The sequence below is a fragment of the Ischnura elegans genome, chromosome 5 (genome assembly GCF_921293095.1).
Source record: "Ischnura elegans chromosome 5, ioIscEleg1.1, whole genome shotgun sequence".
Lineage (NCBI taxonomy): Eukaryota > Metazoa > Arthropoda > Insecta > Odonata > Coenagrionidae > Ischnura > Ischnura elegans.
The window spans coordinates 99,152,250-99,168,082 of NC_060250.1; the positions used below are offsets into that span (position 1 = coordinate 99,152,250).

Consider the following 15,833-nt stretch of genomic DNA (forward strand, 5'->3'; position numbering starts at 1 on the left):
AAGTTTATCAACAAAATGAAGAATAAATAATGTTTTTAGTAATTTTTATTTTTTAATATTTCTCAAATAAACAGTTATGTCAAGTATGAATTACAATGACACTAAAATAAAGGCACATAAGTAATTAAAATCTTAGTACAAATCAAATAGTTCAATTATTATGATACATAATACAATCTTAAAAAAATAAAAAACAATTGTTTTCTTTCAGCATGTTTAGTGCCTTGTATGAAATTTTTGAAAACAGCCATTGAGGCTCACACATAAGTATACATCACACTTTTGGCATTTAATCCTAGTTCTTGATGAACAGCCAGAGTGTCTGCATCGTGATGCATTTTTGTCATTGCTAAAAATAGGCCAATGATTTATCCTGTCAAATCTGACGTCATTGACAGGGTGTATGATTCTTCGACGTTTTTGCTGGGTTTGATCCTCGTGGTCAATTTGCTGATCTTCAATGCCTGTTTCTTCATTTACACATATTTTAGAACTCTCATGAGGGCCTGGACTAATTGAACTACATTTTGATGGCCTGCCTCTTTTTTTTTGGATCTCCTCCCTGATTTCAACCCTTCCAGATTCAAAGTGAATCATTGCATTGCCTAATCGAGTTCTAAATTGCAAAAGTGAGGCAATTTCTCTTTTTGGTACATCTGCCTTCACACAATTTCGGCGGTACATTACCCAGGAATTTACTATAGCCAAATCAACAAAGTGCGTAAATGCCCGTAAAGGCCATTTTTTGGTACGCATTGAAGAAGAGTAATATGCTAGAAGTCGATCACAAAGATCAATTCCTCCCATACATTGGTTGTATTTTTTTATAACTAGAGGCTGGTTGACTTCACGTTTCCTCTTCTCTGTTTTGTCCCATCTCAAGCAAGATGAGTGGGGTTCACTACCTATGCAAGTAGATAGCATAGTGACTGCCTTACTATCCTGCCACTTGACACAACACATTTTTTTATCACTGCGCAGAACCTCGTCATAATCACCCCGTTTTAATTCTTTGTCGGATTTCAAAATACTAAGTGCACCACCTACTCTGTTTTTCATGACAGTACCACAGAGGTTAAAATTATTTGCCACTAGGTAATCACCTAGTTTTTCACTAGTGAAGAAGCGGTCGCAGTAGATGATGGAATGGCTGATCGTCCTCGTTAGCAACTTCACAATTCCTGCGCCCAGACCAAGCTCCCTCATGTCCTTATCAGGAATGGTTCCTTTTCCAACATAGATATGAAAATCAAGAACAAGACCATCTCTTTCTGCAAGAACAAAATTTTTTAGTCCTACTGGATGTGGCTTATTCGGTACATACTGTCGATTAGGACATCTACCAGTGAAAGAAATCATTTGTTCATCTACAGATTGTTCATTCGATCTAGGTAGCATGTGACATTTTTTCAAAAAGGCATCAAGTATCGGTCTTACTTTTTGTAACTTGTCATCGCTATCGCTAGTAACAAATTTGTCAACGAAATGTAAATGATTCCTTAACTCGAAAAATCTGTCCCGTGACATGACTTTTTGAATGAGAGGAACGGCCAAATCCCTACTCCAATACAGCCTTGTTTGCGGATAATTTAGTGAACCCATCAAAATGGACACGCCAACAAATCTGATGATTTCATCGTAGGTCATATTAATGGAGCGATGATCTCTTACTTGTACTGAATACAGGTTGCTTTGTTCTACCACACTTTTCCAAAAGCTGGGAGGAAAATACTCGAAAAACATATCGAGGAAATTTTGACTCCCTTCCTCATTTTCACAAAAGAGATCTTCTACGTCGTGTACATATGGTGGCATCCTGTAAGTTGTACAATTTTTTGCAGATTACTTATTTATTATTATCACCAATGTATTCATAAGTGCATGCAGTATCATTCAATGCACTTTAACTCACTTGTCACGTGTCCATTTTTTATTCTTCGGAGTGCCTTTTTCTGAATTCGGTGAACGGAGTGATGCTAGTGGAACATCATCTTCACTTGAATATTCTTCTAAATATTCATTAAAATCATGTTCTTCATCTTCACCACTAGATATTTCCCCTGGAATATCCACATCACTATCTCCTAACATTTCCAAAATGTCATCAGCAGAGAGGCCTATAGCATGTTAAACAGCAAAGTTAAACCCGATGTCCACATATGTGTACATTTGTTAATTGAAGGATAGAAAAATAATTGGTGGTCGCACGAAAAACAACAGACTACCATCATAAGTATAAATAATGATTACATTAAAAGAAAAAAATTCAACATGAACCAGTGAAAATTAGCGGAAATATAGTTTACTTACTTCCCATGTGCTTATTTGTGGCCGCCATTTTGATTTCTGGAAAACAAATGCTGAAATAAATAGCTTCTAGTATGTAGAATTGGCGCTGTCAAGGCGGAAAATTCAAAAAAAGGTATGTCCACAGATGCGTACAAGAGTACAATATTCTACTGGAAGAAACTAGCCTGTGAATTAATAATAAACCGGCTGTCCACATATGTGGACAAGGGGACCGAAGAGGATAAAGCGTGCTAAGCGTTCAGGTATGTAATTTTAACCAAGCGAAATAATTTCTTTCTAAAGTCATTTTTCATCATTTTAAAAGTCATAGAGATAAGCATAAAGTAGGTGTAGGCCTCAGAGAAATGGATGCCATCTCTATGTCAAATATTTGGTTCACCCTCATATTATAGACCACTTTCACAACCTTCAAAGAACTTCGAATTTTCGACTTACGGATTAGAAGAATGCCATTGTGAGGAACTTGCTGAACGAGAAATCTCAGCTTACCTGGAAGAAAGAATATATTGATGTTAGTGCTCGTCTTGTAAGGCAAAAAAATTCTTTTAAATTATAAGTACATTTGCATCATTTTAAAAGTCATAGAGATATACATAAAGTAGTTTATAAATACGTCAAAAATATAGACAAATTAATGTGTACAATATTTCTCCTGAGCTTGAAATTCTTTTTCCCTGTATTCATTAGGACAGAATCATATTTTCGAGTATCAGATAACCATTCAGATATTGCTGATTGTGAATCCATTAGAAGAAGTAGGAAGACACAGAGCTTTGACGATATATATGATAGGATAGAATCGAAAATAAGCTCCTGAAGGTATGTATTTGTTTTCACAAGATAAATATGAGTACAAATAGGTGGAATTGAGCTCTACCGCGTTATGAAACGCGATTCTTAGATGCAATATGAAATGAAATACTAAATTCGCCGTATAATATCTTAAAACCCTCGATAATTTTCAACTTAATCTTGAAAGTGAATGCAGTCGAATTAATATAAGAGGGCCATGGAAATATGCTTTAAACAACAACAAAAATAAAATGCAAAGTGAGCAAAGTTGCACTTACCAAGTTTGAAAAGATGTGAACAAACGTGGGAAAAACCTTGGAAGTTTTATTTCTCCCTTATTATACATTTCATAAATTAAGCGTGGTTCATAGAAATTTCTAGAACTGTTAGCCCTTCAATCATGGGAATTTAATTATCTACTAATAAAAACTATCGGATTGGCAGTGATATTTCGGCAAAAAAACGACTGTCCCTCACAGGGTCCGGGAAAACATTTATTATTTTCATAATATTATAAAATTTATTATATTTCATGCGGATAAAGAATTTATATCATAGTAATAATGCGTAATTTATAGAAATTTATGGAGCTGTTAGCCTTAAATCAAGGGAATAAAATTATCAAAATATAAAAATGATCAGGCTGACATTGATTTCGATTAAAAACTACTACCTTATCGGAAGAACAGGGAAAACCTTCATTTGGGTCAAGAGCAGAGGTATAAGTGAATGAAAAACGCTCACCATGAGAGAGAGCATAAGAACGTACTCAGTTGGTCTGTAGGGCAATTCAATGACTTTAAGTACCTTCTGAGTGGGAATCATTGAAAAAAAAAAGAAAAATCAAGTTAAACCCTTAATAAAAAATTAACTTGCCTCGATTTTTCTTCTCATTAGAACTCAAGTTTGCTAAGCTCTATGTCGACAAGCATGAGTGGGGGTCAAGAGGAAAGACCCTAGAACACCAATGGACCCTATCCTAGTACTTTACATGAGTTCTTGGAAAACAGGGAAAGGGCTAGTAGGAAGAGAAGACTCCTCTCAAAAGAAAATCCTCTCCTCTATCGAAAAATATTCTTCTGCACAAGGATTGAGCTCTTGACGTTGAATTGGATTTTAATTAAAGCCACTCGTAACTAGGTGGAGTCTGAATTTTTTCATTTTACCGTTAACACGCTGTGTTTAGCCAACATTTTTTGTAGCTATCATTTCGCCCTATTTATTAAATAGCTCGAAAAACTTTTTACTATAGATTACAGTGGAGTTTCAAAAATAAAGAGTTCATTTTTCGATCCGTTTCCTGCTTCTCTAACTCTGTTTAGGACAAAAAAATCGACACCTGTTACCCTTTCCCAGATACGTTGATGACGTCAGTGAGTAATATCGAGAGGTAGTCACATCCTAAATACTCCTCCTTGTTTATGGTTCTCATTATGGTTCCTCCTCCCCCCCCCCCCTCTGAAAATTTCTCACTGAATACCTAAATGGACCAGAACTCTAATAAAGTCACCAACTCATGAAAATTCGGCGGAAATTTTCGTATCTTGTTATCTTATGGTAAGGATAGAATGATTAAATTGGAAAGATTTTTTGCGTATAAGCTTATCTATCCTTTCCGTCCACCAAATTGTTTAAAAGAATATCGATTTTGGGTACGAAAAAAGGGTCAAATATTCATCAGCTCATAGTTCCAGACAAAGAATGAATTATTGGTTATTTGAATACTGGAATTTTTTGTGAAAACAGTTTGGCAAAATTGCTGCAAATAAATACTAGGAGAGCATACAATTTAGGTACAGGACTAAATTTATGATTCATGATTCTTCAAACAATACAGTTACATGATATTATCGATTGATTAAGTCCAATACTTGATAAAATGTGAACCAATTCAACATTTTTCTGGTATATTTATAGCAGACGATTATGACGACTTAGCTTATTTGGACATATTAGTTGAGCTTTAATAGCCCGAAATTGTTATTGAACTTTTCCTTATGTTAATTACGTATTCAACCCCCAAGAAATCTATTATGATGACTATGGTAAAATTGAAAACCTCTTTAGTGACAGTAAATGAAACCAAGGATTTTGGTATTTCATTGACTTAATTTTCGCAAATATCTCCGATTCCTTACCCAAAGCCAGAAATTTAGATACAATCTAATCCATATTATTAGAATTTTAAATATCTTTAACGATGAAAATTGGCGTAAATGCAAGACATTAATACTATTTTTGGTCTGATAAGATGAACACCGATAAACCTATAGATTTAAGTTAATATTCTTACCACTTTTCACACCTCAATTATCGAAAAAATCGACTTGCAGCTTTTACGCCTGTCTGCTGGGCGTAAGTTCTTCAATCTTTCAAGTTGAAAAAGTCTAAAAATATTTAACACAAAAATTTTGAAAAATCGATTATTATAGAATATAAAATACCCAGTTACTAAATAAGTAAACATAAAATGTACATTAATGTAAGCTTTGATAAGTTAACATTGTTGATTTAGAGAATGCGAAATATAAACGACGTTATGGATAGAAAATAACCTAGTTTATCCCAGGATAACACGTCTGCTAAACTTGATCAATGATTTTTTTTAGAATATAAACAAGATTCCAAGATGGATCAGGTCTTTCCATTGACGACAATTTAACTCCCAAAAGGGTTTAGAGGCATTCATTTCATTTGTAAACATTGAAAGTGATTAAAAAATTATCGGATTTTGAATTAATTAGTAAGTTATTTTTTAATATAATCATTTTTAGCAGGCAATGCTGACGCTACAATTGCTGTGAACAATAAATTATTGCCCAAAATTTATCCCAATCTCTCAACAATAAAAACATAATCCTTTGGCTGAAATCGTCTTTATTGCCATTTAACTAAACCGGACACACCCAGCTGAAAATATAAAATACCTAACTATTACTCCACTTACGAATTTTGCTTTAACATTTTCTCGTCTCAAAAGTCAAAAACCGCTACAATCCTTCCTACACCCAGCATTAGGTCTTCCACGGTGATAATTCCATTTGGACTGCTTCTTTAAACTTAAAAACAGAGTTCATTTTCAATTTTTCTATGTTAAAGATTTCCTATTACTTGAAGCTTAAAAAAACGAACAAATATGTCCAAAGCTTCTCAAGTTGACTGTACTAAAAAGGAAAGGAAAAAAATATTAGTTCACTGTACTAATCCTTTGGTTAAAAACATCTAAAGCCCCGTTAGGCTGGAAAGAGCTTAACCCAGCGAAGAACTATTACGCTCCTGGAACTTCACTCATCAGTATTTTTCAATCCAACCTATTTCTTCGCCATAACAACCAAAGACACCTCTAATCCTTCGTAAAGCCAGCTATAAGGCTCTTACGACGACTGCTTAATTTGTCTACTTTTTCCGGCAAAAAAGAAGAAGTTTATTTTTAAGGATTAAAAGTTGTGCTTCGAGTCATATCGTGAACAAGAGACCACATTGATAAAATCTTCTCGGGTTAGACACCGGGTAAGTCTGTTTAAGGAAATATACCGCAATGTTTGTCAATTTGAAAAGCTACGTAAAGAGAGGTCAGTCATTCTTAGAAGCTTGCTCCTTCTGAAGAGATGCGAAAATGATTATCCCGAATTTTCTCAGAATACGCTCGCTTATCTGATAAGCCTTACCTGGTGCCTAATCCGATACGATTTTGTCAAAAGTATTCGACGGGAAAGCCTACGATCTTTAATCAAGCGACCATATGTCCACTGGTGGCGTAGATTTTAAGGGGCTGGAGAAAGAGGAAAAATAAGAAACAATGCGAACCGAAAATCTCCCCTACTGGCTCCACAAATCCCATTTTGATTGCCCCAATGCATCCTGGGCCACGCACGCCCCAGAGATTTCTGGCATGCCTTCTCAAACGATCCTAATTCCTGGAGGAATCCGCTCACCCTTCCCCTACTCCTAACACATCAACCTCACCACTGAACCTACTAGCATTCCGCCACAAATTCCATCCTTGGCTTGAGTCAATCGTGAGCAAATGATTGGAGGGATTTTCGCTCGGTATAATACTCTCGCTCTGCAAAGCAGGTTAGACTAGCAGGCGGATATTTTAAACCCGAAAGGGAGCTAAATTACTATGCATCTATATTTATATGGGAAAAGAACGTAGTTCTTTTATGTAACCATTTCGGTCAGTAACAATGACGAGTTCCACTGGTGCGATACGTATGGCACAGGTTGTTGATTTTGAATCAATTTGATTTATATCGTCAACTACAGAACGGTAAGGCAATATCAATGGTTTCAAAATATTTATATGATTGTTAAGATATTGCTTATCTTTTTTCTTGGATATTGAAAAAACTCATGAATTGTTAATGAAGATGTTTTCTACGCCTTGATTGGAATAGGATTTAGCTTTTTTAAAATATAACAAGTAAAACGAGTACACTTTATCCCTGTAGGAACTTTCATTGCGGTCCCTGGATTCTTCTGAGTTCTGTACACACGACAATGTATCAACAATTTATTTAGCTGACAGATCGCTATTTTGCATAGAGTTGTGTCAGCTTTAATATTTAAAAGGGCATTGGAATTTGAAATCACGGAACAATACCGTACGCCCAATAGTTAAAGCAAATCTTTCAAGGAAGTAGTAGTTCAGAGTAAAAATTGGAAAAAAAGTCTTAACAGCGACGGTCAATAAATCATAGCGAAAATGCAAACTATTCAATGAAATCGAATATTTCTATTATTTTCTTGACGGAATTCGACTCAAAAAGTAACCGCTCCCAGAAATTGAGTCAGACTAGAAATTAGGCATCGTGCAGATATCTTCATCAAGGATATGAAAACAATTTTTAAAGTAGAAATATGACATTTAGGACGAAAATTCACATAGAATTTTTTACTCCAATACTGATTTATGAAGTAAATTATAGAAAATTCTCTACTCCTGAATAGCCTGAAGTGGGGTCAGAAAGAAGCTACAGGGAATCTGAAGGGGAGACCAGTGAGGTGAGGACGACTTTGGTGTTTAGGACCTGCCAGTAAAGAAGAGAGAAAAACTAGCTGACGATGATAGTGAAAAGCTTAACTCTTCCGTGCATAGATGAGAAGAAAACGAAGAATTTCCTTGAAGTTGGAAACAATCCAGACTATCCTTGTGGGATTTGAGGCGTGAACTTCGGCTAAGCGTTTGGCCCTGGGGTCCTTAATATTATTTATCAAGTATATTCTATATAATCATGTCATGACAACTATTCCAGTTTCATTATTTCCATGATTAAATATTTTAGCTTTAATGACTTTAAACTCCTTTGCTTCCCGGAAGAGAGTGCAATGCACACATAAATTTCAGCATAGGAACATATGAAAATTATCACACAAAAGCAAAATATCAACAATTAAAAATGGAAGATAGCCCCAAGGCAGGCATAAGGCTAGTATTAGGGGGCTTCAGCTACCCCAAATTCTTACCCTTGAGGTGACTGCCAGTGATACATCTGATGAAGAGCCTATCAGACAAGGGGAACCTATCCTGTTGACACTCAATTATTCGATACAGTAACATTTCATAAAAATTCGATTCCATAAAAATTTAATTTCGATACTGTATCATTTCATCCAAATCACTTTGGAGAAAAACAAGTGAAGTGCAATCCGCAACACGATTTATAAATGAGGCCGCCGAGATGGGAGATATTATCAGCGGCGAGAAATCGCAAATGTCTTGACTGATTGCCGGATAGTTTCATTTGTTTGACTATTTTTGAAGGAAAGATTGGCGGAGGAAAATCCGCACTGCAGGTGACTAGGCCATGTAATATTTTGCTCCCCATCTGCTTTAACCCTCAACCATTGACGTGAAATATTTGCTACACTACCAGTTACGTGCGGTCTCGGAGACCGCAATAAATCAAATATTCATAAATGGTTGTGACGGTATTTTTATTGCTTAATTTTTATGTTTCTTTAAATCTTCAAAACTATTCCAAACTTTATATTTTGTGCGTTACCAATGCGAATCAATTTTTCGGTAAAAAAAAAAGTAATTTAAAACAGGATCCAAAAGCTGATATCAAAAACACTTGATTTATTATTAACGTTTTTAAGCGTCAATATCTCGCCATAATTCAAAATTAGGTCTTAAATGTCAAATAAAGAAGGCTAACTAATGGGAAAAAAATTGAATTTTTCTCGTTTATTCCTTTTCTTGATGCATTCTGCAGGCGTGACGTGAGGTCTCTCGGACCGCTAATCGAATTAATTTGTGAATTTATAGAATTAAATAGTAAAAAATGTTTAATTTTAATAGTATTTTATATATATATATCCTTATTAGACAAAAGTTTGAAGCTAACGATGATTTTAGATATTTAAAAACAGCCCATTTAAAAATATTCATAATTTTGAAAACAAAAAAAACAGGTCTCTCAGACCGCACGTCACCGGTTAAAGGTTAAAATGCAGTATCGCCAAAAGAGCCCTCTGTCATTAGAGAGGCCAGCTGAAGGGCTTAAGGACAAGATAAACCACGATATACCTAAGGCATTAATTTACAATGGCCTACACTCGGCCTCTAGATCTGTTTTCATCCACCGCACATTTAAAAAAGTTTACAAAATACGCCGCTGAGTGCTAATCCAATTTTTTCTCATTTTAACGGTAATTCCATCATGGTGCCGTAACACCGTCCACCCACACAGGCTAAGAAAAGACACAATGGTCTAGTAACACTTTTATCAGTTTAGTGCCTCAATACTGCAACCCAAAAAGAAATTTAAAAAAATTAAATTTAAGTAATGAGTTGCAATAAAAAATACACAGAATAATATTTTAATTGTATAAATTGTTTAGGAAAATGCGTTCCGGCACTGCTAATTTTGCCGTGACGTCACTGAATTTCACCGTTATTGATTTTTGGAGAAACGGTGGAGGCTTGATAAGAATTTTCTCGTTTTTCAAAAACAGCAAAATTTTATTTATTTTATTTTTTTATTTATTTTTATTTTATTCCCAAACCACCTAATACAGCTCACATTGGCCATTTTACATCGGGGTATTCAACAAATTTAACAATTAAACGTACACAAACAACCATGCCCTGGACAGGGGAAATCTACCCAGGCGGGACTCGAACCCGCGACCTCTTGTTTGGCAGGCGAGGACGTTACCCCGCCGCCACCGAGGCATTGTGAATGATAAACCGAGAGACGCTGTGCAATGAGTAAAAAAGTAATAAAGATGAATAATTTTACTAGTGATGAAGAGCAGCGTCAATTTTTCCAGTTAACAGTTATCAAAAGAAAATGTACTTTGATCTCGTGTTTTGCCGAGCATCACTCGCGGAAACTTATTTCCCATTGAAATAATATAAATTTTTATGCCTTTTTCTTCCTAAATTGCTATTGTGTTTTGAGATTCAACCATTTTTTACGTTTACCCTTCATTTATAGACCATTCTAATTCTAACCTATGAAATTTCTGTGTGGCCGATATTTCGGCCCCTGACAGCGCAACATGGCTCTATGATAAGCTAGATTATTAGCATAATAGCATATTTCTATGATAAGCTGGATTAAAATTTCAAGGGCCTTGCATTTTTATCTTTATATATTTTTCCATGACCGATAATTTTGTTACAGAAAAGTTAAAACAGTAGTTACAGAAAAGTTAAAACAGTACCTATTAAATCAATTTCTCTTACTTCGTTCAGAAATTTACTACTGGATATCACACTAAATCTCTATTCTATCCACTTTCCGTCCAAATAAATTCTCTCCCGACTCATATTGATCCATTTTCGCTATCATTCAAAAATTTTACTGGCTTGGCATCATTTAATGCAAAAATGGTCATGTGGTCAATGTGGCAAATGTGGTCATAAGGTGCTAAATACTGAGGTTTTGGCCTCCCTGACCGGTTTATTGCACTGTTCTCTTCTGCTACTGTTTGATTTTTATTTGTAGTCAGCTTCTTTCCTTCAATTAATTATAATAAGTGGACTTTATATTTGCTATATTGGTCTATGAGCACCATTTTCTTTAAAAGAAAATAATACTCGCTCGCATGTTACCGCGGCGATTAATGGATGACTTTGTAAAAATTAGTAGCTTGCAGTCCCCGCGTCAGCCGGGTTTCGCTCTCGGGGTAACATTTCATCCGGATGTAGACTCACGTTTAGGTAGGACCCGGTCATCGTGGGAAATCGCGAATAATGCAAAATGCTGCTGCCACTTCCGGCCAATAGGAAGACGCCGAGAAGGTCATGAGACGACGCGGGCGCGGTTGGTTGCTTGGAGGGCGAAGGGACTTGAGGAATCTCGCACTGCGTGTCTAAGGAAAACAATATATCTGTGGTGAGCGTGAATTAAAAGTGTTAAACCAGACATCCGACTGGTTACCTTACCGCGTCTTCTTCGAACCTGGCCCTTCTTTATTAAGCTCAGCACTTAACAACGTCAACATTTTCGGGCTCTGTCCGCGCATGTTGTTGAATAATCCGCAACAGTTTCGCCAGCTATTTTTTTTGGCATCCTCAGGTGAAGAATGGCAAGAAGTTCGTGGTCCTCTTCATAGATAAATCATTATCAAAATGAAATAAATGAACATCAAATATTTTATAAAACTGTGAGCCTCAGAGTTGACTTGTGAACTACTTCAGATCTCGCAGGACTACTTTTCATGAGCGAAGTACTAAAATATTTATTTACCAACGAATGATGGGTGAATTTTCCTTATATCGCGTCTCTGAGTCAGTGCGTACATAAATTGTTGCCCAGGAGAGATTGAAAAAATACGAGGAAGATAAACATAGAAACTATGACTAACAAATTGCGATCCCTCCCAGACCGAACTTTACGGCACACCAGATAAGACTGGAAGTGACCGCCGCGACCCCGAGTCATATTTCATTTTTTGGCGAAAAGCGAAACACCTCGGCAGTTGGCCTTATAGCAATACCGAGGAATTGCCCTGTTCAACGTCGTATATAAAGTGCAATCGGGAATTATTTAAATGAGAGATATCAAAAGAGCGGAAAACATCATTACCGAATCTCAGGGGGGATTTCGACCACATAGGGGCGCAAAGGACCAAATATTTACTTGGCGTGAAAAAATTGTGAAGCACTTTGAGCCCAAGCAATATTTACGGTCACAGTTTAGGTATATTAAACAAACGTTTGACACTGTGGGGAGAGGTACATTGCATGCAACTTTAAATTAATTAGGCTTGCCTAAGAAGTAAATCAGACTGGTAGGAATGATCACATAGGAAACCATAGCTAAGGTTTAAAGTTGGCAATAAAATGGGTGGTGCTTCTTCATTTAACATGTGAGTAAAACTAGGATATGGTTTGTCTGCAACATTGTTCGTATTGGCTTTGCACTAGGTAGTAAGTGAGAAGTACTTTACATGAAGTATGAACAAAAATATATATTTACCAACGATTGACGGGTGGATTTTGGTGCATACGCGAATTTAGGGGGGGAAGCACAGGGGCTATAAACTACCTTAGAACTTGTAGGATTACTTTTCATGAACTAAAATATCTATTTACCAACGAATGATGGGTGGATTTTGGTTAAAAATCATTTTCCTTATGTCACGTCTCCGAGTTAGGGCGTACCTATGTACATTGTTGCGTAGGAGCCCCTACCCCAGACAATTAAAAAATAGACCAGATGTTTTAAATGGTTATCATTACGTTTGTTTTCTTCTGGGTATTACGGAGCCTCAACCATTTAATTTCATATTAATAACTTTCACATTAAAATAAAGATAATATTTCGTACAGTTATTTAAGTATGTTGTATTCAATCTCGAATAGGAGAATACAATTTTCCTGTACCTGTTCCCTGCCAAGGCCCTTGTGCCCCCTGGCCCCCAGAAAAAATCCTAGATCCGGTCTTTTTTTGGTGAAAAATCATGTTTCCTACATCACGTCAGCGAGTTAGTGCGTACGTACATTGTTGCGTGGGAGAGATATAAAAAATGCGAGGGAGAGAAAAAGAGAAACTATGACTAGCAAATTTCGATCCCTCCCGCACCGAACTTTACGGCGCATGAGATAAGGCTGGAAGTGCCAGCCACGAACCCCAGTCATATTTCATTTTGCGATGAGCGCCACCACCTCAGCAGTTGGCCTTATAGCAGCGTCGCCTTTCCCCCTTCCACAACCTCCCTCACACCCCTCCATCACGTTTCCTCCTCGGTTTGACGGCGAATGACTTACGAAAGGTGGAGCAGAAAATTTCCTGAGTTGGAAAATTAATATCATAAAGGAGAGAGATGAATTACCGAGCGTCCGATGCAGACGGAGACGATCCAAGAACGTTGGAAATAGCAAATATAACAGATTTGTATAATAAATAATAGCAATAATGATCCTCTCATCCATTCCGCAAGGATTGAGCATCAGCATGAGTGAATTTTGATTTTAAAGTTTTCACCCTCTCATTATTTTACCAATCGAGCGAGCGACGTAGAGTATTTGTTACAAAAAAGCTGACCAAAAGACAAATAATGAAATAGACTTAAATGCATTTTAAATGGTATTTCTGAGTAAATGCAACGTTAATTATTTCCACACATAGTAATTTCACTGCATGAAATATTACCAAGGTAACCAGAATTCAGTCTTAACCGAGCGCTATCGAGAGAAATGGGTTAAATTTTTTTAAATTCTTTATTTTTTCATTAATCTATTTTAATCAATGTATTGGCCCCATTGCCAAGATATTTGGTATTTCACTTGTTATATTAATTCTCTAAAATATAAAATGCTGATATAAATATTTGGGATATAATTAATGCATATTTTTCCTCAAATATTTGAAACTTTACCATAAAATTTTGAGTATCATGATATCATATAGAGACGTAAAAGTGATTAAGGCAATTGGGCGAAATGTAAGAAATGCAACCTGACAAATGCCTTTTTGCCCATTTTGGAAAAAAATTAATTTCACTCTACGATCCCCCAACTAATTTTCTACGAGAAATGGGAACAATTTGGGAACCGTGCAATGTTTATAATATCTGTGTGTGTAATATAACTGGTGTATGATATCTTTATATTAAGGAGAAAAACTTAGTTGGCCATATTACGAGGCTTGATGACCTGATGAAAACAGTCGTAGAAGGAAGGGAAGAAGGGCAAGGGACAGTCACGAATGAGTTACATAGGACAGGTCACAAAGGATTCAAAAGAGAATAAGTACGTCGCTATGAAAAGGTTAGCGGACAGGAGAGAGGAATTGAGAGCTCTGTCAAACCAATCTTAGGATTTTTGACTGATTACGAGGATATAACACCTATGCATACTGACCTAGTTGGTACATTTTTCTTGGTGCTCCTATCAATAAAGTTCACAATTTTAGATCTAATAGATAAAAAGTATGCTGTACTCACGAAGAAAGAGAGTTCATTATATTGAGCAAATAAACCACTGGCATCAAAAGATTAATCTTGCAAATGACTGGCGTTGAATAATCAAAAGCAATCGCAGAAACAGGTAAAAGAAAGGGCTAATGCTTAAGGATCATGGGAAGTAGAAGAGCGGTTTCGACTAATTCTAAAATTCTTCTCATTCAAATGAGAACCATTCAGCCGTTCGGTCGAAAACATCGGTGCAATTGTCTTGAGAGCTCTAGAAGCAGGTGTTTAAAATGAGGAACGTGGTCAAAGAAAGGATAATGGAGTGAATGGACCAGCTGCTCCAACTAGGGATCGCTGAGTTGTAAAGAGTTCCACCGCGAGGTTTTATCGCTCTACCCTCTCACGAAGCACTCAACGCATTAACTCCGGAACGACTTCTGTAATTAATACATTGATTTCTATGAATAATTATTTGGAACATTTCTAAGAGGAAAATGGGTACCCTCAGTCTACTACCGGTAATCAATACTTAAGAGTAACTGTTTATAATTAATTGAAGAGGTGAGCATCTTACATATTTTTGCTGTAAATTCATTTTTATGATTTTTAAAAAAATTTTAGCTACTTTTGTTGCAAACAGACATAAGTTGATTTTTCAGTTTAACGAGCTCTCGAAACGATTTTTGCACCCAAAAAAGAATGAGCAAAGGAGCATCGGTAAGGTGTTGAAAGGTAAATATTAAAAAATTGTTGCAGATGGAGAAAATAGAGAAATATATTTATCAAGGATAGGAACAAAAGAATAAAATTTAAGCATTACAGAAGGCTCACTTATAGAAGACGAGAGAAAAAACTTTGAACGGTACGAATAATTACAGTTCATAAATAGAAATGTGTAAGGTAAAGTGAGCTCAACATAATATAATAGTTGATTGTAAGAACCTCGTGATCAATCCTGCCTTGTATCTTTCATGATCATTTTTCCAGAAAAGATGTATCTGAATAATTAAAATAATTTCAGCTCTTAATGCACACAATTTCATCTTTCTCATAATTTTTCTACCGCTAAGAATTGATGAAAGGGATGCAATCCAACCTTCTCAAACAAATATTAGAATAAAACCTGCATCATAAAAATTCTGTGTGTGCATGTGTTATGCAACATTATTTTAAATATCATCTGGGGTGAATATTTGGACATAAGGTTTTATGTCTTAAAGGCAAGAGTAAAAATAAAAATTTTCAATCAACTAATTTCTATAGCATTACAGGCAAAAAGTGTCCGAACTTCATAAAAAGCGAATTAAATCCAAAACTAGAAGTATTTCCAACACATTAGCCTTATCTTTTTATTTCTG

At 35.9% G+C, this 15,833-nt stretch overlaps 1 protein-coding gene across 1 annotated transcript; it reads right to left on the minus strand.

Annotated features, from left to right (window-relative positions):
• Window positions 1-216: 216 nt before the first annotated feature.
• LOC124159749 (piggyBac transposable element-derived protein 3-like) lies at window positions 217-2,521 on the minus strand. Its single transcript, XM_046535659.1, has 3 exons — window positions 2,311-2,521; window positions 1,913-2,117; window positions 217-1,816 (listed from the first exon to the last, which is right to left on the minus strand). The coding sequence occupies exons 1-3, from the start codon at window positions 2,336-2,338 to the stop codon at window positions 217-219; spliced, it is 1,833 nt and encodes a 610-aa protein (XP_046391615.1). The 5' UTR covers window positions 2,339-2,521.
• Between the last annotated feature and the right edge of the window lie 13,312 nt (window positions 2,522-15,833).